The sequence below is a fragment of the Falco cherrug genome, chromosome 5 (assembly GCF_023634085.1).
Source record: "Falco cherrug isolate bFalChe1 chromosome 5, bFalChe1.pri, whole genome shotgun sequence".
Classification (NCBI taxonomy): domain Eukaryota; kingdom Metazoa; phylum Chordata; class Aves; order Falconiformes; family Falconidae; genus Falco; species Falco cherrug.
This window is the reverse complement of record NC_073701.1, coordinates 55,195,579-55,220,343: the sequence shown is the minus strand read 5'-3', so window position 1 is coordinate 55,220,343 and position 24,765 is coordinate 55,195,579. Positions and strand designations below refer to the sequence as shown.

General features: G+C 42.4%; 2 protein-coding genes across 6 annotated transcripts in view; one reads left to right on the top strand and one right to left on the bottom strand.

Annotated features, from left to right (window-relative positions):
• Positions 1-1,342, bottom strand: part of TBC1D30 (TBC1 domain family member 30) — a 60,581-nt gene extending 59,239 nt beyond the window's left edge. For 2 of the 4 annotated variants that reach the window (XM_027812391.2, XM_055711802.1), the window contains exon 1: positions 937-1,337. In XM_027812391.2, coding sequence (XP_027668192.2) covers positions 937-1,186 — 250 coding nt within the window. In that variant the 5' untranslated portion in view covers positions 1,187-1,337. Of the gene's footprint in view, positions 1-936 lie in introns of all 4 variants that reach the window. The other 2 variants (XM_027812390.2, XM_055711806.1) reach the window with 2 other exon arrangements.
• Positions 1,343-2,504: 1,162 nt separating this feature from the next.
• GNS (glucosamine (N-acetyl)-6-sulfatase) lies at positions 2,505-23,977 on the top strand. Of its 2 annotated transcripts, none has more exons than XM_055710573.1 (14): positions 2,505-2,792; positions 3,466-3,525; positions 4,204-4,410; positions 5,948-6,013; positions 6,424-6,522; positions 8,946-9,113; positions 12,723-12,805; positions 14,138-14,256; positions 14,790-14,893; positions 15,289-15,390; positions 16,582-16,689; positions 17,373-17,483; positions 19,372-19,532; positions 20,371-23,977. In XM_055710573.1, the coding sequence occupies exons 1-14, from the start codon at positions 2,652-2,654 to the stop codon at positions 20,447-20,449; spliced, it is 1,608 nt and encodes a 535-aa protein (XP_055566548.1). In that variant the 5' UTR covers positions 2,505-2,651; the 3' UTR covers positions 20,450-23,977. The 2 variants fall into 2 exon arrangements, with proteins under 2 accessions (XP_055566548.1, XP_055566547.1); XM_055710572.1 differs by having other exon boundaries at positions 2,506-2,792; positions 20,365-23,977.
• The last annotated feature ends 788 nt before the right edge of the window (positions 23,978-24,765 follow it).

Below are 24,765 nucleotides of genomic sequence, written 5' to 3'. Positions count from 1 at the left end.
AACACACAGAAGAACCTGAGCTACATCCTGTAACATCAGATGGCATACCATCTCATTAAGAAGCCAAACACGGAAGCAGAAAGCTGTTTGCACAGGTCTGAAGAACTGGCACATTTATTCACCTCTTGCTTTTCCCCCCCCCCCTTGTCTACAATGATTTAACGTCAGGAGAGAAAAGGCCTTTGTACACCCCTCCTAGCCAGGTCAGCTTGGAGTTGAAAATCTCATTCTTTCACAAACACACAGTGTTGTAGCTACTTCAGCTTTAGTAAGAATCCTTTATCATTTAGATTTTGATTGGCTGACTATTATATCTACTTTTTTTTATTACACCTTTTTTGTTCCTGGAAGACATGCTTACCTGCAAATAAGCTTTACAATTGTCAGGTTTAGTTTAAGTCCTCTAGAACTAAAAAGGACTTGAAAAAACCAACTACCTCTTATGGGACAGTATGCATTGCATCTCTTCTAGCTTAAGGAAAAAAGGAACTTAGCTTAAAAAAAAATAAGAGGAAAACTGGTCATTGATTCATTACCATAACTGAAGAAAAGCACTGAACTTACAGAAGCACAAAAGCGCATGCAACCTGCCACGGAAACTCTAGCTGACCCCATTTTTGCTCCTCATCACCTAAAACAGAGGGAGGACGCAGCCCAGGGGCCCTTGGTTCGAGGAAGGCACCAGCTCCCTGCCCACGGGAAGCCTCCGGGGGGCACGGCCGCGCGCAGAGGCTGCTGTAACGCGTGAAGGAGGATCCATCCATCCATACATATAGACACGTGCGCACAGGCACGGAGGCAGGAGAGAGGGGACTACACCCTTCAAGCAGGACTCCCTTGCAGGCACTGAGAACAGCGAGGTGACAGGGGCCGCTGCCAGCCCCCGCGGGGCGGCAGGCAGGGCAGGGCAGAGCGGGGCGGCGGGGCGCGCTGTACCTTTCAGCCGCAGGTACTTGACCTGGCTCGGCCGCTGCTGCTGCAGCTCCCGGAGAACGCGGGAGCGAGCGTTGCCCGAGGGGGCGGCCGCCTCAGCGGCACTGTAGAGCTCGGTAAGCAGCCCGCTCACCAGCGATGAGGTGCGGCTGGAGCGGCCGCTGCCAGGACCGTCCTCGTCCTCTTCCTCCTCCGCCAGGCTGTCGGCACTGCTGCCCGCCCGGCCGCCCGGGCTCAGCTCCCCCACCTCCATCTTACGAGGCCGGCCGGCAGCGCCGAGTTCCGGGCTCGGCCCGTTCCACAGCGAGATGCGGGGGGGGCAACCACGGGAAGGGGGCGGGAGAGCCCAGGCCGTCGGGACGCTCCCCCGGCAGGAGTGCCGCGGCCGCCCCGGCTCCCTCCCCACACACCGCGCGGCGTGGTAGAGGCCAGCGGCGGGCGGGGGCGTTGCACCTGCTGAGGGGAGGGCGAGGTCTCGCCTGCTCACGCAGCCTCACGGCGGTAACGCACAGGGACGGACCCTGGCGCGGCGTGGCGGGGCTGCCGCGAAGGTCGCCGCCGGCCTGCCGGTTACCTCGCCGGTGCAAGGGGCAGCCCCGAGCTTGGTTCGGTTAACGCCCCACGCCTCCTTGGAGGAAGGCCGAAACGCGCATAAGGAAACGCAGAGCATAACTTCAGCGACACAACTGCAAGGCTGTAATTATGCTGCTGTAGCTCACCGTAAAACGTAAAAAGCAGAGCTGATATTAGGGTTGGTGCGGCCACCAGCCCTGGCGCACCTGTTAGCTGGGGGAGCTGTGTCACTAACGCATCCTGTGATGCCCACAGCCTCTACGCTGAGTAATGCCGCCGCTGCCGCAGCCCTTTCCCCCCAGGCCCGCCCCAGCGCACTAGCTGCCTGCAGCGGGACGGCCCTGCGCACCGACCCGGCCCTGCGCACCGACCCGGCCCTGCGCACCGACCTGCCGCAGCCGCTCCAGTGCCCGCGCTGCAATTGCCCTGGACATCCGAAGTGCCCAGCACTCCCCTTGCCCCCACCGTGCTCCTTGTCTGTTTCTGCCTTGAGCTTTTCCTCAACGTTTCTAAAATATTTTCCCCCCAGCCGAGAGAATTAACTGTCTGGGACGCACGAGGAGATAGCACTGCAAACAGGCCAGACGTTCGCTGCCGGACCGATGGCCTCGGCTGATTAACGCCAGGAACTTGGTAGCAAGCTATGGTATTTTGCAACTAAAAAGACCCCCCTCTGAACAAAATGCTGCGTAGCCCGCCCTCAGGCGCCGTAGTATTCAGCTTCCACAGGCAGCAGCCGGCGTCTGTGAGGGGGTACAGGGCGGACGAGACCCCAACTCCAGTGACCGACCCCCGCTCCCGCCCACATGGCAACAGCCTATCCCGGCTGCGTGCAGCGGGAGGGGCCACGCTGAGGGGGCGGGGGCATGCTGTGGGGCGGAGCCACGCTGAGGGGCGGGGCCTTGCGGCGGCGGGGAGGCGGGGAGCAGGCGGGGCCGCTCCCACCGCGGCTGCCGCCCGGGCCACGTGACACCGCCCCCCCCGCCCCCCCGCCGCTCCCCCGGGTCATATGCCGGGGCGGGGCGGGCCTGTGCCCTGCTGCTCGGGGCTCCGCTCTCGGCTGCGAGGGTCTCGTCGCGGGGTTGAGCGGCACCGACTCTGTCCGTCCCTCTGCCCGGTGGCCCGCCCGTCCCTGCTGCTGCGCCATGGCCCCCGCCGCGGTGGTCCGGGGGCTGGCGCTGGCCGCGCTGCTGGTGCTGAGCCTGGCGGGGGCAGCCCGGCAGGCGCGGAGGCCCAACGTGGTGCTCGTCCTCACCGACGACCAGGATGTCTGCCTGGGCGGCATGGTAACGCCAGGCCCTTGGCCTCCCGCGTAGCTCGCCGCCAGCCCGGCCGGCCGGGGGTCACCGCCGCGGGCCCGCCCGGGAGGGAAGCGGGAGGCGCGGGGTCGTGCGTGGGGCCCGGTGGGAGCGTGGTGGGAGGCCTCGGCCTCGCCGTGGGGGTGCCCGCCGCCCGCCGAGGCTGCGCAGCCTGGCTGGGGACACTGGGAGAGGGCACGGTGTGAGGCGAGGGTCGCTCCGGCCGCTGGGCCTGGGGTGACGAGCGGCGCCGCTGGGGCCCAGCCCCCAGCCGGGGACAGGGTCTCTGTCCGCGCCTACCGGCTGAGTTGCCCCGCTAAGGGAACGTCGTGGTGAGCTTCCTCGGGTGAGCGAAGCTTCCCTGGGAAGCCACCGAGGCTCAAGCCGGTCGAGGCTGGGGCTTCTCTAGTGCAGCCTCTGCAGCTGCAGGTGGTTCCTGAAAATTCCCCATACTTTGGCTTTCTTGGGCTGACTTGCGTAACCGCTCCCGTCACACGAGGCGGCCCTGGCGAAAAGGCAGTCCGAGTGGCTTGCCTGGGCAGTGCCTAAAAACTGGGGTGGCAAACCTTTGTTCAGGTAGTCATACGACTGCTTCAGCTCCCCTACTTTACCTAGCATTCTTACATTCCTAGCTGATTTCTTTTTGGTATCTTTCTTCTAGACCCCCCTAAAGAAGACTAATGCTCTCATTGCGCAAATGGGAATAACTTTCCTAAATGCAGTAAGTGTTTACATTTAACTATTGGGACTTCTGTGGGAGGTATGTGTTTGTGTAGTTTGTATCTAAGGTCTCAAAACTGGTAATACTTTTATGAAGTCTGTACGTGTGTGTGTGTTTTTAAAATTCTATTTCTAACTACATTTAGGTCTCCAAATTAGCATAGCCTAAGGTTACATTTGGAATCTGAGAGGGAAAGTTTTACTTCCTAAAAGTACTTGTGATAACTTCCTTAAGCTGTAAAGCAATACTGAGTAATCTGGATATTTTTTTTATTACAAACTGAGAAGCACTTAAAGAAGCTAATTAAAACTTTCAGCTTTATGCATGCTGGAAACCCACTTTGCTCTTTTGATATTCTAATGTCTTGCCGTGGCTAAAATAATGGGGTGAATCAACTGACAAATAATGGATAGTTGCTACTGTATGAGAACCACATCTAATCTGGGGGGGGGAGGAGGGGGCTGAAGAGTGTATGCTGCAGAAACTTAAAACTGGTTTTATGTGCAGCTTTTCACTAGTGAAAATATTTGGGATGCAATTCTGTGTGTCCAGAAACAACTATGCTTAATGTTGGTGAACATTTTAATCAACCTATTAGCTGATCTTTCAAAACCACAACTTTTGAGGAAAGGTTGTTTTACAATATCAGTCTTGTATTTCTTCATTGTGTCTTTCCAGTATGTTCCCAGTGCGCTTTGCTGTCCCAGTCGAGCTAGCATTCTAACGGGAAAGTATCCACATAATCATCATGTTGTCAATAATACTCTGGAAGGAAACTGTAGCAGCAAGTTATGGCAGAAGATTCAAGAACCATACACCTTCCCAGCACTGCTCAAAACTATGTGTGGTTATCAAACATTCTTTGCTGGAAAGTATTTGAATGAGGTATTTTCTGGTTAATTTTTTTACTGTTACTTGCATTTGTCTACTTTTCCAAAACACTCTGATTTTTATATTTGTAGCTGATGGTGGGTCCCCAAAATGTTTAAAATTGTGTTACTTGAATGAACAGTTCTCTTTGCTGAGTTGGGATAAATAAGATTGAAAGTTCAAATCTTTAACGTAACTTGGTTAAAATCAGGTTCTATAGGTGCCTGACCATTTTTAAAAGCTAGTTTTGAAAGGGTGATGGAATCCAAAGGCTCTTCTTATCACATTCAGATGGGTTAATTTTTAGAGGTAATGATTTTAATGACTGGGGCAAATGAAAAGATGACTGGCTTTGATTCTGTTCTTCAGTACCCCAACTAGTGCCGGACCAGGCTTGATGTTAGAATAATGTTAAAGAAAAAAAACTGGTTTGTTTCAATACTTGTGACTGATATATCCCTTTGAATCAGAGGACTGGTGGTGCTGGGTTTTTAGGAGTTAATATGGTATTTTCAATATTATATGCCCACTGAGGCAAATTCTTTGGGAGAACAGATATTATCAGAGCTCTTTACAGAGGTTACCTAACACTTTTTATTACTGAATCACTTGTATATGTGTGCTTTTGGGTTTTTTATGTTTTTAACTCAGCTGTGGTTTGTAGTAGCTTCTGGTAAGACATAAAATTCAGTGCTGAAAGCTCTAGGATCATGTGTTCCTCTTGTGTGATGGAGTTGTATTTGGAGCTGGATGAGTTACAGGGTTCTTGGCAGCATTATTTTCCTTTTATTTCTTGGTGGAATATGTTGGTGGGATAATTGAATAATGAATTTTCAAGCCAGGCACAAATTTGTTTCTGCTGATGTTACTGAGGCAGCTAGGGGAAGTGAAACTTGTCTGACTTCCTCTTGAGCATCTCTTGACTCAGCGCAAGCCATATAATGGGAGAGGACAACCCTGAGAAAACCCGTTGTGTTTCTCTGAGGCACCCTCTGTTTTGAGTTTGGCACTGATTTAGCAGCTACTTTCCTTTTTTTCAGGCTTAAAGGCTAGTTGTTGTTGATCGCTTGGCACTGAGGTGACAAGAGGCTAGCATTGCTTATAGTTCATACCACATTTTGGGGGAGGGCAACTGAAGCTGCTGGTCTATGTGAAATTGTCCTTAGTATCTTGTGAACTGTTACCACAAAGCCTAAGAGTGTCTTGTTGCTTGTGTGTTTTGATCACCTCTCATTACCTGATGATGTACATACGTTCTCCAGGATCTCTGAGTATTTGCATGTGCAGAGTAGAACAGGGAATAAAATTTAAGTTTTATTGGTGGATGACAAGTCTACAGTTACTGTCCTTCTAGCTATTTAACCCAGACTTCCTTAACAGGCTATACATGTGGTTTTATGTGCATATATTATTTTTTTTTTCCATTCTGACATTGAATTTAGCTTAATGCGGTTTCTGGCTAGTGTTGAATAAAGCACATGAATATGAAAGATAACTTCTAGCTTTTATTCATCATAACTGAAACTGTGAGTCATGGTCTGTCTTTTTTCAGTACGGAGCAGAGGATGCAGGGGGAGTAGGTCATGTCCCTCCTGGATGGAGTTTTTGGTATGCTTTGGTATGTGACCATGCTTTTTTCAAAATACTTAATTTCAGTTGCTTTGTAATCCAACTTGTATTCTAACTTTTCTGGTCATGAAAGAACAGACAAAGAGCATCTAACAACTTAATACAAATTTTCTTACCTTTTTTTCCTTTATTGAATATCAGATCCTTGCCTTTCACAAAGGCTACTCCTGCTAAGGTGGCTGGGGAAAGCCCCTGACCTGTAAAGCCAAAGCAGTGTGAGATAGCACTAAAATAAGTTTTGTTGTTGGAGATCAGTTTTGAGAATCCTTGCAGTGTCCTTATGACAGATGCTTATAACCTATTTGACAAATGCTTGTTGGCAGCTTATTTGGATTATTTCAAGTAATCGGTGTACATGTTACTTTGTATAAATATGCACATGACTTTTCTTTTTCACAGGAGAAAAATTCGAAGTACTACAACTATACTCTTTCAGTAAATGGCAAAGCACGAAAGCATGGTGAGAACTACAGTGTAGATTATCTCACAGATGTACTGGTAAGAAATTTTGCAACACCTGTGTTACAGAAGCTGCTTATGACCAGACAGTGCCCCTTACACTGGGGAGGCTGGGGAGGGAAGGGGATGATAGTTTGTTAGGCTGTATTAGTTTGTGATGACATGCTTGTGCTGTCGTGTTGGTGGGTGGGCATTAATCAGCAGAGCAAGACTCTTGGTATGTTTAGAAATTGGAAGTTTGCATGTAGGAGCTGTGGAAAAGAAGGGATATTGCTCATCTGCTAGCCAGTAGCCTCACTGAGAGAAGCTAGTATTAACTGCTGCAGTGCATGAGGAACATGATGCATGTAGGCAATGACTTAAATTACTTCACAGAAGGATGTGTTTCATTACAATACACAACTTCTGTAACAGATTAACTGGGCCAAGATTTCAGTGGGAAGTTAAGCATGTAAAAATAACTTCATACCATGTTTTGTTTGTTAGATACTGTGATGTGTTAGTATGTTGTAATCTCTAACTACATCAAACTGATGACTTGGAAATATCAGAGGCTAATCAACCCCCCATAGTGTGAGAGGGCAATATATGAACTGTGCAAAATGTGTAGGTGACCGGAGAAGTTTTTTGCCTTTTTACCCCCTTAAGGTAAAGAGATAACAAAGATATCAAATACTTAAAGGAAAGTTGGAAGAGCTGTCCTAGCTCTCTTGAGGCCCTGTTCCAAATATTCTTAGCTTGGGGGTGGGGGGAGCGTTTCTTCCACCCAGCAGGCTGGAGTCTTAATTCAACGTGCTGTTACAGTGTATGAGTTGGTAGTGCTGGGAGGTCACATGTGGCACTCGGGAAGATTCTTCTCAGAGAAGTCTCCTTGTGCAGTTGATTTGTAGTCTTCCATTGAGACTAATTAGAGTTTCATTCCAGTGGGTTCTTGAACATAGACAGCTGCTTGCTAGGAACAGAACTGATTGATGTTTCTTAGGGTACTGAACAACTGTCTGATTTAAATTTAGATTTACGCTGTCTAAAGCTAGATTGGAATTGATAAGCCAGAAGTGAGGCTATCCTATTACGGCATTGTACTGGTCTTTTTTTGATCCTTCAGCAGCTCGTAAGCATGTTGACCAGTAGATCATTGCTGCATAAACATCTTACTTGTGGTATGATACCTATTGATATAGCAGCATATTTTGATTTCCAGCATGTTGCATTCTGCCTTTTGCCTGTAGTCACCAAATATGCATTTAGCATTTCAGAGCTAGTGTTTGAGCTTAATTTGCTCAATGGGCAGCGCACAGGAGCAGATTGCTTATGCAGAGTTCTTGTGTTGCTTGATGTGATGCACAAGCAGCTTTGTCCTGACTGAGGACATCTGCGTACTTAAGTCTGGCGCTGAGAATCTGAACACCTGAATCTGTCCACTGCAGTCCTGACATGTTGCAGTTTAAGCTCCTAGCAAAATCTAAGTTCTATGAGTTTACCTACATCATACTGGCTTCTCCTCCCCTAATTCTGTTGTCATATAACTGGAGTCCAACCCTGCTTGCTTGGATGTACAAGTTAGGAGGAAGGATGGGGAGGGAATTCCTAGTGTACTACTTGTTCTAGAGAAAGGAAAGGATACCCAGAATGGGTATACTAATCAAACAAGAAAGGAAAATGTTGCAAGATTTGAGTAGTGAACAACTCATCTGTGAATAATACCTTTGAAGCTTTAATTTCAAACGCTGAGTAAGGGAAGGTCAAAATGGAACTTACAGCATCACAGAATGGTCAGGGTTAGAAGGGACCTCTGGAAATCTAGTCCAACCCCTGCCAAAGCAGGTTCACCTAGAGGAGGTTCTCTTCTAACTTGCTACTTCAAGTTGTGTATAGGCTGAAATGAAAATTAAGTGGCATGAGTGAGTGGAGTTTGGCACTGTCCTTCATTAGAGCTTCTGACTTCACCAGCAGAAATGTGGCATGCCTCATAAACTAGGAGCTTGCCACAGAATGAACATACGCTATAAACAGTGGGGCTGGACTTTTTTTTTTTTCCAGAACTATTGCTATTTCTGTTAGGCAGGAGATGGCATCTGAGAGCCTTGGAAAGACTCAGACTGTATTAAAGAAAGCTCTGATTTTACTTGATGAAAACAGAGTTCAGGTGAATTTTGTTGATACTTGGAATAGGCACAAACTTTTGATGAGCTTTCCAGGTCATGTTAAGGTAAAGATCTGAAGTAGAAAGCTGTTTAGAGATGTGGGAGAAATGATTTGTTTAACATGAACACTTGAGATTTTTTTTTTCATCTTAAGCTGCTGTTCTGGACATTTGTAGATCAGCAAGAAATAAGTTTCTGAGATAGTTTAAATCTTCCAGTTACTACTGAGCTATATCTAAGTTAAGTCTAGTTTGTATTTTTCAAATACTTGCTTTTCCTTTGGAGGTATGACATTTTCTCTAACAAAACTGTTTGCAGGCCAACATGTCATTGGACTTCTTGGAGTATAAATCTAATTTTGAACCTTTCTTTATGATGATCTCAACCCCAGCACCGCACTCCCCTTGGACAGCTGCTCCACAGTATATGAAGAGCTTTCAGAATGTCAGTGCACCAAGAAACAGCAATTTTAATATTCATGGGAAGGTAAGCTAAGTAGCAAGAATCTGCATAGGTTATACCACCATTTTATGAGAGTAGTAGACAATGACCCTGACCAGGATGTCAAGTCTAAACGGTGAGTAGAATAGGCTTGTACCATGACTACTAGTTACATTAATCAGCCTGTCAGGGTAAGATATGCTTATTGTGACTCTGAGATATTTGCATACAATAATATCTTGTGAATAAAAAAATGTAGTGGCAAAAATAAGGCAGTACAATGGAATTATGATTGATAAATGGAAAAAAGTTAATACCTTGTCCAATTTCCAGACTGCTCTGAAGCTCTTAAAATGTTCTTTCAGCGCTTTCAGGAGAACACATAGGTAGTGTGCTTGGCAAAGGTCAGGTGAATAACGATGAGCACCCTGTCTTCCTATGCACATCTGCTTGTGGGGATGGGTGGTCCATTACTTGAGCTCATGGCAAAGCTGCCCCTAGGTGACAAGCACATCAGACTAACCAGGGGACTTCATGAAATCATGAACTGCAGGGCTCAGAGTCACGAAGGACTTTGAAAACTTACCTTTCATTTGTTGAAATAACCTGTAACCAGAATTGCTGAGCCTAATGTGACAAAGTTGCAGAGGTCCCTGTGACAGGGCAGTCCCTTCCACTGCCGGTAAACTTGGCCAAATATGGTCTAGCTCAGACTAATCCGCTGTGGTTTACTCTGCCAATAAGTGAAAGTCACAAACAGCTAATCTGGTGAAATATTTGACTTACAAAAGTTCTGTATTTTTGATTCAATTAGTTTAAAATACAGAACTCGCTACTGTTCAGTGACTCAATTCAACATTTGTACTGAATCTTAAGACTAAGATAACATGGCCTAAATGCCTATCTGGAGCCCAGTGATACCTCTTCCAAGGTCACTGTGACTCACGTAGTACAGGGTGAAACTTGTTTTTAGCTGAAGATTGTAACTTGCAAAATGACTGTGTGCTTATCAGCATGATATGAAAACATGAGTGAAGGGGGAGAAAAGGGCTGCAGGCAGTAACAAATATTGTAGCCAAACCTGTTAAGTTTGGAACTAGGGAGTAGGAATCAGACTTTTGTGGGGGTTTTTTCTTCATAAAAGGATCCCTAACTTTGTCTTGAGACTCCATTACTTTAATGGAATGTTTCTAATATAGTGAGCCAGAAATAACTTGACCAGCAAAGTCAGCAGCTAGCCAAAAAATACAATGTGGGGGTTCCCTTATGTGGAACAAAAGCTCTGCATATGCCTGTATAACACAAAGCAAAATGATGGGTGGACTTTGTTTGGTAGTTAATATCTGTGGATACAATAGTCTTAGTAGATTTCATGATAGGAACAGACTAGCATTACCCTTCTTCCTAGACACAATAGCTACAATCATTAAGTGTGCATTTCTGTAACTGGCAGTGTTGTCTTGAAGCCTAACTCTTCTTTGAGGTTCACTGTTTTCCATGGCAAGCATAATTCCTGCAATAGCAGTAAATACATACATAGGCTTAGACTCTCAAGTCATTGGTGTTACAATGCTTGGTTGACAGTCTTACATTGTACAGTCTTGATTCCTAAATTAGTGTTGCCTAGCTTCCTTATACAGTACGTGGGCAAGAGGTACTAAAAGTTGGAGCCATCTAGGCAAAACCTCTAAGTGAAAAATAGGAGTTAAGCTGTTGTGCATCACTGGCCAGAGTCTGACATTTTAATTCCTGCTTAGGATCCTCAGCTGTGAACTTTATCAAATGATGGGTAGCTGTTTGGTTTCCCAAGCAGGACTATTGATGGCCCAGAAGGGAGTGGTTTGTATAAGGTGTTCTGAGAGAGAACGTGATTAAGATAAATGTTGGGTATTTCTCTTGCATGCAGTTTTTCCTGCAAAATTGGAGCACAGCTGTGTTCAGATTCTGCTGGCAAGACGTGGTATGCTATCTCAAGACCTAAAGTTTCTTTGAAAATGGGATGTAGGGAGGCAGCAGGATTGGTGGACAGCTTTGTATGTAATTGGTGAAATGAGACCTGACAGAGAAGCAGATGTGAGGACCCTGAGTCAGCGTGAAGTTTATTGAAATCCACAAAGGTGTTTAGGTGCTGTGTGAAGCTTTTAAACTTCAGAGAAAGGTACGAAGAACAAAATAATCCAGAAGAGAGGATTCTGCTGCACTTGGTGACTTATTATCCAGTATGGTTGTGCCTTACGGAGGGCCTCTCCTAAGCACACACCTTGTGAAATATGGTTGGTGGACAGGTGAAGTTGCCAGCTCCTTTGTTCTCTGAAGAACTTTGCTGAGCTGGGGATGGGGTCTGTGATGTTTTTCCTTACTTTTTCCTCTCTCAACCAACACACAACTCATAGATGTTTGGTCTTGACTATGCTGTGTTTTCTTGCTGAAATACACTTAGCATCTCTCCAGAGAATTGTTGCACAGCTACTATAAAAGAGATCTGAATACAACTGAATCAAAATAAACTGGACATGGTATTAAGTCTCCAGGCCAAAAATCTTTCCTTCAGTTGGCAAGAACAGAAAAGAGGGGAGCTGAATAATTGGAGGAGATATGAGTCACATCATTGTGAGTCCCAAAAGCCTGAGCCTGTTCAGTCATTCACTTGTGACAGGAGGGAGATTGCGTAATGAGAGGCTCTACAGAGAGGAGTGACCAACTAAATACAGGCTGAAGCTGAGGGTGATGAATGGGTCACCTCTGACTAAATGAAAAGGGTAAAGCTGCATTGACATGACTTTCTCCTTTATTTGGCTCCCCACTAATACTAGCCTTCAGGTTGTTCACAACAGACCTTCCCATGTGTTTGCACAGCAGCTGACCCTGTTCAGACTGGTGCTTCAGGATGTGGGAGTATCACTTCTCACGAGTCAGATCATCTCCGTTACTTTGGGGGGATGGGTGAGGGGAGAAGGGTAGGGGCTGATTGTGGAAGCTGGGGTTGCAGCTAGAAGAATCAATCATGCTTCAGCTAAAGAAACACTCTTGTTCCAGAGTCAAAAAAATCCAAATAAAATGGTAATGTTTCTGCTCCCCTCCAGTAGTCTTCAGTCCTGAGTTCGTAGGCTAGTGAGAATCTGACAGTGACACCATTACAGATTTTGTCCTCACCTGTCTATAAATTAGGTAGTCCTAACTGCTTTGGATACAGGAGTTTCTTCTCACCTCTCTACCTCCGTAAGAGTGCTTGCCAATCTCAGTCCCAAAAGAACCATACTTTGACAGCAAAGTCCAATCTTGCAATGCTGCTCGATCCTTCAGAATTTCTTTTTCCATCAGGCCTGTCTCAGGCTTTTATCTCTGGGAGACCCTTCCCTAGCTCCTTTCACAAGATTCTTCCCTGAACTGCTTTGAAAAGATCCATAGCTATTTTCTTCTCACAGAGGTAAGACTCTTCTCACCTAATGTGGTTGTAATACATTCTACACTTGCAACTTAGATTTTTACATGAACCAAGGGGGGAAAATTGGAGTCAGGTCAGTTTGATAGCATTGCCTGGCTGTTTCACAGGAATCATGTGGATGTTTTACCCTAAACAACATTTCTGTTGAAATGGTCTAAGAAAGGTTTAAAAGCTGATACTTCTCTCACTAATCTTTTTGTCTACTTCAGAACAAGCACTGGTTAATTCGACAAGCAAAGACTCCAATGACTAACTCTTCAATACAGTTCCTTGATGATGCTTATAGAAAGCGGTAAGAAATTTTTTGTTGCTTAAGATTTCTACTTTTTAAAAAAAAAAAAAGAAGAAAAGGTGTATTTTTTAAAAGGGTTGTAGTAAGTCTGACAATACATGTCAAATTATCTGTGATAGTTGTCAGGCATCATTTTGGCAGACCTGACTTTTGGTTTACTTTTTGCAAAGAAACCTGTCACTGACTTAAGAAATATTTTACTCCCAAATGCGGCCGTCACTGATCATAAAAAAGACTCATCAATGCTCAGTGTCTCTACTGCTTCTTTTTCAGTGCACAACAGCTTTTAATAAAAAATTGCCTTACCTTCTACTTCATTTGAATTCCAGATTCTTACATGATGTATGTCAAATGTGATTATCTGTCATCTAATCTGATTTATTAACCCTGACTCTCAGACTGTGGTCTTTTTACATGGGAATACCTGACTGGCCAAGGCGGGTGCTTGATTCATTTTTATAAAAGGGGATGTAGGGAGTAATGTGAAGATAAGCTTGTTCCCTTCTTTTCATAGAAAGGAAGCGTATTTATTTAAGCTGTATGTATATTTTCTTTAAAAGCTCTGAAACAAACTCAGCGTTAAGCAGTTTTGGGGCATTAGCTTGTCACTTTGGAGATGGAAAACAAAAGTTTTCAGGCTCTTACTCTGCAAAACATGAAAGTAAAATCATGCAACAAAAAATCTTAAATTAAGCCTGGAGACAACAGGATCCAAGAATTGAGTAACTCTAGTTATTCAGCGTAATAGTCTGTGGAGGCTTGTTGGTGACTTAACAGGAGCAGTCACTTGTCTCAGCAGCAAACCCCATGACAAAGGTAACAACTTGTAGCTAGCTGTTCAGGGGGTTTAGCTGTACTGGAATAATGGACCCTGATATTATATGAATAATACAAAATAACTGATGTCGATATCAAGCAAAAAGGATCCCATAATGGTAATAAATTGGTGTCAGTCTTGTATTTTAATATTAAAACCTACATAGGAAGAACTAATAGTAAGTGACCTTGCAGGAGATAACTCTGACTCTTTGCCACAGTGTTGCTTCAAAGTTGGTCTTGACTGTCTCCAGATAAGTAATCAGTGTTTTCATGTCTTTCTCAGAAACTACAGAGTAAAATTAATAAGAACTGAAGACAAACAGTCTATTTCCTATCTTAAATTGCAGCCTCCAAAAGTACAGTGTAGTAATTATGAAGTTTGTTTTCAGGATTTGCAAGCAAAATAATCCAGTTATAGTGCATGCACTGTTGACTTGAAACAATAAGAACGCCCTACCTGCAGTCAGAATTATTCTCAATCTTTCATATTCTACTATGAATTACTCTGTGTAGATGGCAAACTCTGCTGTCGGTAGATGACCTGATAGAGAAGCTAATCAAGAAACTGGAACTGAATGGAGAACTGGACAACACGTATATCTTTTACACATCAGACAACGGCTTCCACACTGGTAAAATTTTCACTGCTTACTGAATATTAGTAGAAGATCCAGGAATTACATAACATTTCATCCTCATGATCACTCCAGAAAATGGGAACAGAAGCTGTGGAAAACTGTAAACGAGAAGTACTGATTTGAGTTGCAAAACCATCTGGAGTTGCAGTGTGGGGTGTTTAGGGATTTTATTGTTTGGTTGGTTCTGGGTTTTAGCATTAATCTCTACCGATGTATCCTGGTATACAAAAAAAACCCCCTAGTATAGAAATGGAGGAAATGTCTTCTCTCTTCTGTAGGAAGAGTTGCCGTGAAGGAGTTAAACAGTAAAAAACTGTCAAAGACCTGTCTGTATGATGTTGTGCAGCTAAAAATGTGGTATCAAACTTGTTAAACTGTAAGATAGGCTTATACTTTGAAGTTGTCTGGATGTAGTTCAGGTTAAGAACCTTTTCTGACTTAAACTGGCTGCTGGAAATTATGTAACACAAGACTCTTAAATGGCCTCTTAGTTTATGTTTTAACTTTTTCCATTTTCTATTGTATAGGCCAGTTTTCTTTGCCAATAGACAAACGGCAGTTATATGAGTTTGATATCAAAGTTCCATTGCTAGTTCGAGGACCAGGGATAAAACCAAATCAGACAAGCAAGGTAAGAAAAGTGAAATTGGAGTACAGATTTATTTTTAATATTGTTTCACAGTTATCAACTTGAGGTAATAATTTATCCTCCTGCATATATATGTATGAATTAAATTGCATACATGAATGATGGAAAGTGCAAAGACCTCAGTCTAAAAAGCTTTGTGTTCTTGCTTGAATCAGTAAATTTAAGTAATTGCAGGCTACAGAAGTAAATGAAGTGTGAAGCTCACTTTCCGAAGACCCTGTCATTGCTTTTGAATGTTATAGGGTCCATTAGCTTAGAAAGATGAAATTAAGTAGTGTTTAGGTGTACCTAAAATTACAAGTAGTTAAAATACAGAATTCTCATTATTACATATGTTAGGCTCTGGTGTTCTGAAGTGAGTTTTCTTTACCCGGCAGATGCTTGTTGCAAATATTGATTTGGGTCCCACTATTCTGGATATTGCGGGGTATGACTTGAATAAGACCCAGATGGATGGGATGTCACTATTGCCACTGCTGGTAAGTAGACAGGCAGACAAGTAAATACTAATTCTCGCAGGGGTTATTCTTCAAAGTGAATACTACTTCCTTCGATAGACTGAGTCAACTCATAACCCAGATTCTTCCCTTGATGTTATTTTCACAGGGGGTGTTCGTAGCTTAGTTTAAAAAGTAGGTACCTTGTTTAAATGTATATGTATTTTCATAAGACCTGCAGCTCTGTAGTTATTTTGTAATAGAAAGTTGTCATTTTTTGGCTAATCCTGCCATTTGTAATGATTCCTGTTTTGAATACTGTATGTTGTTCCTACCTTGCATCCTTCCTCCCCTTTTCCTTGGGATTTCTCAGCACAGACATAGGAGAAAAGTAGGCTTCTTAAATTTCTGGTTTGTCTCAATTTTTAGTAGAACTAGTGTTTCCCCCTAACCTCTGGAAAGATGCCTGTGGTTTCATAATGTAAACCTGACCTTTCCAATAAGTGAGCAGAAGCCTATTTAAATAAAGCTGCTTGCAGTTGATCCATTTAGTTTTAATTAAATTTAGTCTATAAATTGAAGGCAGCTTACTTGGAAACACAGGAGATCATCCAGATTTAAAACAGTGCTTTGCTTTTAAAACCTTGTATCCAAACCTTAAGCTGTTCTTTAGACAGAAGCAGGTAAAAGGCATCTAGTTCAAATTCTGATGGAATCAAAACTGAAACTCATTGTTTTGCTGTATATGCCTGTGATGGTGCTGTGTATTAATTTTAAACTTCTGTTGGTCTTTTAAAATGCAGCTACAAATGGAGCAATTTAAAATTTGGTTGCTTCTTAAAGCTGTTTATCTTTCATGCTGAGGATATCTTTTTCCATCTGTTGCAGTAGTCTGATACAAACTCAAGAGAAACGGCCTTGTTGTAGGGATCTTGTCTGTAATATAGTAGTGTCTGGCCACATGGCTGCTATTTGGTATCGCTGCATGATTCCTTATAAATTGAAGACTACTTTCAAGCCCTCAGAAGAAGGGGTTCTAATGTTTTTGGAGTTGGATCCTTGTCTTCTAGTTACACAAGACATTGTAACTTAAAGCTAAATATTATTTTAAGACTGACTCAAACTAGGGACCATGACTTAACACTAATACTTACAAGGCAGTTTATACCAGGCATGGAGAGCCGCTGTTTCACAGCGGAGTGGATACTAAGTCCCATTAACCTCTTGTCCTAGAGAGGAGACAAAAATGTGACATGGAGATCAGACTTCTTGGTGGAGTACCAAGGTGAAGGATACAATGGCAGTGATCCTACCTGTCCTGGCCTAGGACCTGGAGTCACAGTAAGCAAGACAAGATTTGTTAATATTAGAAAATAGCTGCTGAATTAAAGCTGTTTGCTGTATGGACTAACCTGTAAGTAAGCTCCCAGTGTCTTGGTAAGTAGAAGCTAGCTCTGCAGGTCCTGTGCCATGCTTAAGAACTGGAGGGAGACATAGAGCTCTGCAGAAGTCATGTCTGTATGACCATACAGCCCGCTGTCACCCTGTCAGTGGGAATCTATAAGGTCTCAGGGCTAGAGAAATATGCAGGAAGGTGTGGGCTTGGCAATGTGGGTAGCAGCGACATCATGCTCTTTCTAAACTCCCAGTGACCTCATCGCATAATTCTTGTCTGTGACTATTACTTAAGTCACTATCTAGTTCCTGAATTAAAGAAAGCTTGCTTAAAGTAAAGCATCCCATTGCTGTTCTCTTCAGTAGTGGGTGTTGTGCTGTTCTCTTCAGTCTACATCAGCTTCCCAGGCAAAATGCGCTTAATCATGGTGAGTTTAACAACACTTTCTCAAATTTAGAAGATGTTTTCCTCAAAATCCCCAGTGGAGACTTGCATGTGTTAGACTGATTCTTGTGTTTGTCAGTTAACTGCTGTTGGCTTGAGCTGGTATAGACTCTAGGGATACTATCGCTGGTTCATCTGGGTTTTTTTCCTGCTCTGATGTTTTTGTTCACTGCTCACTTCATAGCACTGCTTCCCAGACTGTGTCTGTGAAGATTCCTACAACAACACATATGCTTGTGTAAGGACACTGTCAACTTCCTGGGATCTGCAGTACTGTGAATTTGATGACCGGGAGGTAAGTCTCTGTCTGACTAGCAGACATCAACTGTTCACAACTGTGCGAGTGACTGTCTGCACTCTTATCTGCTCTCAAGGTTTCCATAAAGTACTCTGAAAACCAGACTAGCATTGCTTCCAAGATAAACAGTGAAGTAGTTATCTACTGGTGAGACTGTTTGACTAGAACTCTGAGGTTCTAGGAAGAAAAAAAAAAAAGGGGGGCTGGGAGTGGAGTGAGGAAGAGACCTAAACTATGATTATTGCCTAACAGCCTCACAGGGAGCTGTGCTGGGTTCAGTTCTCTGTCCTACCCTAATTCCATGTGTCAGGGTCTTCTGTACGACAAATACTTTCTGTTACCCTGTATCTCTGCTGTTCTTGCCTTCACCTGCAACTCTCTTTCTTGGGGAGAACTGAAATGCCAGGCTAGTAATTTCTATTGCTCACTTCTTTGCCTGGCACAACTGTGAGAAAGGTCTCTAACCTTATCATAGGTTGTTTGGGTATAAGGGACATAACGTCCTCCCTTCAGAAACTGCTCAAATTTCACTAGTGGAGCACCCACTGTATGCACAAAACTTGGTGTGTTACAGGGCTGATCTTGACTTCTGCCCATTTGCACACAGTTGCTCCAGAGAGCATGTTGGGTTTGAGGCAACCGGGTCACAAATCTAGTAAACTGCATTGTCAGCAGATGTGTAATAAATACATAAACAGCAGGTATCCCTGGTCATCACACCACCACACAAAACATTTTCAGGTGGTCTGCAATGAAAAACTGAAACCAGGGGACTAAATATTACAAGATGTCTTTTGTAGTGAGATAGCAAGAAAGACTGTATAGGAGACCAAAATGCTGATGAGCAGACCATGCATTTTATTTTTCTACTTTATGACTATTTATGATGAAGTTAAATGAGTGTTGCAGCTTTCTTGAGAAAAGTAGACCCCAAAGTTGATCTGATAATACACTTTGTGTCACTGTTTTTGGGTTTTTTTTTGTTTTTTATCCCCAGTAAGAAGGTATGGCTATAGCATTTCTTGATCACTCAGTTTACCTAGGTCAGCTAAATTAAGACTAACGGTATTGGGAAGATGCAGCAATGTGGCTTTCAAAACCTTGCAGTAAATCTTACAAGAAAGCTTACAACCAAAGTCTGTCCAGATGCATCTTTAAGTTAGACACAACCCAGCCAGTTTCAATCAACGTCATCTGCAATCAGGCCTCACTCTAGCACAGACAAAATATGAGCTGAATTATTGAGATACAGTTAACTAGTGTTTGTCCCACAGAATGGTTTAGAGATTTGATGTACCAAAAATCTGCCCCAAAATCCTCCAGACAAACCTTCTCAGAGCACACAAAAAGGTTCTCAAAGCATATGCACACAAAAAAACTTTCTTGTATTAGGGTTATAGCATACTTGTATTGAGCATATTTTGTACATTTAGTCAAGACATGTGTCTGAGTTTGACAGCTGAAAGTACCTGAAGAGCATATAAAGGTGATGCAGTGGTCATGAAATTGTGTATTTTGATCCCTTAATGAAAAGACACCCAGCTTAGCCATGGCCTCCTGCTGTGGTTTTACAGTCATAAGACAGGTTCCGTTTATGCGTTAGAAAAAAATCCGTAGTGTAGCAGGTGAGTACTTTAGGTGAAAGTAAAAACTCTTCCAACAGCACTGCACTGTCACAAAACTTTAACTTTACCTACACACTGTGTTGTCTTTGACCACTTAGCTGCACGGGTAAGGGTAAATACAGCTTGTGTGGTGATGCTGCAGCGTAGTTGAAAATAACATTTGGGAATATGTGCTGCTATAAAGTGCTCTTCCCATATAATATGATTAAGTGTTAATTAGCACTGAGGACTTAATACAGTGCAGGATCTTTCTTCTACAGGTGTTTGTGGAAGTATATAACTTGACCGCAGATCCACACCAGATCAATAACATTGCTAAAACAATTGATCAAGAAATTCTAGAAAAGATGAACTATCGATTAATGATGCTGCAGTCCTGTTCAGGAGCAACTTGCCGTACACCAGGTGTCTTCGATCCTGGGTAAATGCAGATCCATTATTATAATACTTTTAAATATAACTATGTATTTTTAAAAATCAGCTTTTATAGAGGTATTTATGATGGAATATAATCTTACTGACATATGTTCAGTTGTTTAATAGAGATGCTTTCTTGATGCTTCTATTTTTTAATGCTTAATCTCTATTTTATTTTAACCTACCATATATAACTTGATGGTATTAATACTACTACTTTAATCTTGTCAGCTACTGTTGACTTGGCACAGCTGTAAGCTTCAGCTATTCTAAGTAGCTGGAGACAAGTGACCTCAGGTTTGTCTGCAGACAAAGAAAAGCTCTGCAAGTTTCTTTAGGCAGGCATTTTCCAAATACTTGCTCTCATTGTTCCTTGAGATGCTGTTGGCAAAGATTTCCTGTGGGGACCTAGGTGTATGTATTAGTCAGCTGTTGCAAGTGGTGTAGCACTTCTTACCTTAAAACTACCTTACTCAGTATCATTTGGACTGGAGCTTTTTTAAGCACTATTTAAAATGTCCTTGCAGTTGTGCTACATACATTTGTAACTTGAGGCACCAAAGCTTTCTGTTAGAATGCATCTCCTAAATGCTTGATAACTGTGCTATTGGTATGTTGTAGCTAGCGTGTGTTTGGAGACTATCAGCTTCCTAGTTGTGTCATTATAACGCATCCGTTGTAATATGTAGTGAGATTGTCCCCACCGCCTAGTATTAAGACAGCAGCTATTCCTGTAGCCTTGTACGAGAGCTATTCTAGAAACAGCTGTTCCTAGAAGTGTCGGTCACTATGGGCTATGGGTCACTATGTCGCTCACAGACTGTTCCTTTCCCTAGGTACAGGTTTGACCCACGGCTCATGTTCAGCAGTCATGGTGTTCGGGCTCGGAGATTTTCTGCACAGTCCTTACAAGGCACTTAAGAGCCTCTTGCAATCAGCTCCCACTGACCAGTTTCTCCAGTGACTGCAGCAGGTCTGTCTCTGTAACTCTCGTTGATCGCAGCTGGAAGACTTTTAATGGGCTATCCAAACCCTGTTTGGAAGAAACCCCCTTGTCTTTAGCTGGTTGCCTTGTGCAATATGTGTATCTTACAGCTGAACTCTAACTAAATCGTTAGACACGGCTAATCTGTCTTGCTCAGATAGTTGATTGCCACTTTTGTCTTTCAAGTAATTTTTCACATCACAGACACAGAGGTGAACCTATGCCTATGAATCTGAACAGTTTATTTTGTTCTAAAAATCAGTAAATGCATATTTGAGTTGGATTAGATAGGCAGGTGCTATTGCACAGTAATGCTCACCCATATTCAATGTCAGACTTTTTAGAGCTATGTTTAATTGTAGGTTTCCTGTATCAAGATCAAAGCTGTTAATGACAATAGCAAACTAGCCTAGAATAGCGTAGGAAGACAGTAGTCAAAACCACAGGATCTGACTAGCAAGTGTCTTGTACAGAATTAAAATCTGTATGCTAAATACTCTCAAAGAGACCACTTCAAATGAGACCAATGAATCTTGTAGGACATCTTTGGTAGCTTGCAGACAAGAATGTAATTTCAACCTCCTTCTAGTTTGAAATGCTGGAATGGGTTACTATGTACTACTGAAAAAACTCTTAGGGTTTAATATAGGCTTCTTAGTGAGTTAAACAAGAGTGTGGAGACTAACAAGTATTCAAATAAGTGTGCCTGTGTCTTGAGCTAACTCTTAATTCTGTTTTAATATATGAACAGAGGTAAAACTAAAAAAAGATCCACAAAAAACCAAACTGGGGCACCACAGTAGGGTTGACCTGTCTCTAACATCCAAATGTCTTGTATTGTCTAACATCTTGCATTGATTAGATTCTTGAAGGTAAACTATTTTGAAAGCAATGATTTATTTATTTTTAGCTAGTTTGCTCACTGGAAGTTAGGCTAAGAGAGCTGTTTTGGGCAGTTCACGTGCTTCATAGAGTTGCTTTTTGGTTGAGACCTAACTACTCAGAACCTGCAGTAAGTGGCCTTCACACCAAAGGACTGCCTGTCAGACACCTGACTGCAGTATGCTGTCACTTGGTTCCCCTTTGGAAGTGTGATGTTGTCTTTTCAACCTTCTGATCAGGCTCACCTTGAAATGCAGCCATCCTGTATACCCAAACTTGAGTATCTTTGGAAGTCTTGAAAAACACCTGAACTTGTGTTAGAATAAACTTCTGTATAGATTCATTGGCAAAACACCTTCTGGAAACACTGAATTGTGTATCTTTTGCAAGACAAGCTCATGTTGCTCATGGGCAAATCAACTGTGTTATCAGGCAAGATGATTGTTCCCTTGTCAAACTATGGCACAACTATTTAGTCTTTGGGTTTGTTATTTTGGATCTTTTACCCAGAGAGCCTGATGATTTCAACTTCTGTCAAAAAAACCTTTCTACAAGTAATTAATAAGTAGGCAACGAAGTAATGACTCTTTCGAACTGTGAAGCTGCATAGCCCAGCGCACAGACCCACAAACTGGATACATCAATGCTACAAGAAAAGTTGAACTTTCTTCACTTTTAATTCTGAAGCACAGAAGTTTTCCTTCATGTAGCTTAAAGTTGCAAACTTCTGTGGTGGTCTACAGGTTAGATTTTTACAGAGTTTTTGTCTTCAATCTCACTCATAGTTTCGAATCTCTAGAGTGACCAAATATTTGGAGAAAAAAAAATTACTTGAAAGGTAACTTTTCAGCTGGAGCATCTGTATAAAAATGCAGAGGTTTTTGGATATTCAGACAACTTACATGCTTTTGAATACTCAGGACTTTTTTTTTTTTTTCTCCACTACAACTGTAGCTTTATCCTGGTTTTTGTTTCTCAAGCCTTAGTATTGCCCATCAATATCTTTCAGACTCTGTTTTGTCTTCAAAAAACAAAACCAAAGTTGTTTTCATGCTCTCAAGTGTTTACTTGCACACTGAGCTAAACCTCAAGTTCATTTCTGTAGTGTTTTGCTCAGATAACTCTAGCAATGGAGACTTGTTCTTCATTTAAACTTTATTTTGGTAGCTGTTTGGAGGCTAGCATGAAATACGTTGATTGCTGCATGTTAAACCCTTGACAGTTCTATCAAATCTAGGTCATGTGTCAAGTTCCCGCTTGAGTTGAGTTTCAGTGCAAGTAATGTGTGTTATGTTGCTTCTTAATAGAAAAAAAAACTGTTAGGGGTACAGATATGCAACTCACAGCACTATCTTTTCTTAAAGTGATCTTAAGCCATAATAAGGAATCATTCAAAAGAAAATTTCACTTTTTGCCTAATAACTAATATGAAAGTTGACAGAATTGATACAGGCTATTCAGTACATGTGACCAGGTGTTTTACCCAAATTAATACTTGCTATCTGCACATACCCGTAAAGCATTTTGTAACTAGGCTTAATAACTTACACACTCACTGTCTGAGAACCACGCTATACATGAAATCTGTCATAGGTAGTAAATGTATTAAATTGAAATTCAGAATGAAATTAGTCAGTCCTTACTTAACCAGTAAAATACCTGCTTCACTCCCACTTTTGATAAAGACTTAAGAACTGTTCAGCAAAAGCATGTAGCTGAAGGAAGAACAGGAACTTGTCTGGTGTCTATTTCCATGAAGAGTTAATTCTAAGTATTTTTACAGCCTTGAATGAACAGTGTTAATTCTTATCCTTGATTAAAAAAAAAACACACTATGAAGGAACTTAGATCTGGATAAGAGTCAAATTCCCAACCAAGTGATTTTAAAACTAAATGGTCTTCCTGCATGTTCCATTTCATATGCTATTTGGCTGCGACTGTATCTGTACCTTGTCACTGAAGGCATTTGTGTTAAATGAATGGGCCTTACTGGTACAGAGTTGGGTTTAGGTAAAATGTGATGATTTTTTTTTTGGTTATTTATTTAATTTTTAAATCGTTATTACCAAAAGCAGAGCTGTGAATTTTAATGATCTGATCTGGAAAAGTAAATATTACACAGGGAGAAATGCAGTTAATAACTTTATACATTATCCTAAACCAAAAACCACTCAGTATCATCACTTCAGCACAAGTGAATACAGCAAGTACATGCTTACCCAGCATAGACCCAGTAAATTTGGCTTTATTTTGAGGAATAAAGCTGTAACAAGAATACATACATGCAAACACACACCCAAAGCAGGTATAATACATTTTCAATCAAGTTAAAAAACTTAAGTCTGATTCTACAAGCTAAATACAAATTTCATCATAATGAACCAGTTGTCATTTATTGTGATTCAGTGAAAATTAATTTTATTTGTAGTATTCTCTGTCTGTATGTGAGCATACTTTGCTGTAGCATGTTGTAAGCATACTTCTGCTGTTTTGAACATTTGTTTAGAAAGTGCCCTTCCAGAGGACCCTGTTCACTGCTGCACTTTTGGGGAAAGAAAAAATAAACTGCCTATCAAACTTCCTATCTTTCTGTTAATGAACTTCAGTTAAACCTTTCCACAGGATCAAGCTGTGGCACACTTCTAAAGACTGAATTCCTGATTTATAAGCCAGTTCTCTTACTGCCCTGCTACCTAACAGTGGCCACTAGTGAACTTTTATACGGTCACAGGGAACCTTATTACAGCATCTTGCAAGACAACACGTGACTGCTTTGCAGCAAGAAGAAACACTGAGGTGAGAGAACAAATTTAAATGCAAGCTGTACTTGCTCATATTTCCTTAGAAACTGATGTTGTTGAATAGATGGAAAACTTTAACAAAAGAGACAATACAGAAACTGTTGTTCATAATTCAAAGCAGTGTGTTCTACCTCTGGGAAAGAGGAAGAATAAAATCCTACACAAGGCTTTTTCCAAAATGGGAACTGTGAGCAACAGTAAGACTGGTGCTACTTACCTCTGTCCCTGTTAGATTTTAATTCCTCATATGGTTCTGTGCAGCTGTTTAAAAATATATACGTAACTATTTTCTGAACTATAAAGCAAGTTGATTAGGTACCTTTAACCTATTTAGGTCTGATGTTTTTCACAAGCTTCTAAAACAAGTATTTCTGCATTGTGTTTTCATTTCTGCTTAACCACGTGGTATCAGTTTCATTCCTCCTTCAGTGAAGCAGCAGTCTTCCATTAAGCAGAGAAAATTATTTAATGGCTGCTTGTAACAACATCGCTGTCTGTCTTTTGATGCTGCAGCTTACAAAAACTACAAAGTTTCCTGTAGCACCACAAGAAAAGACAGCTCTGTATTA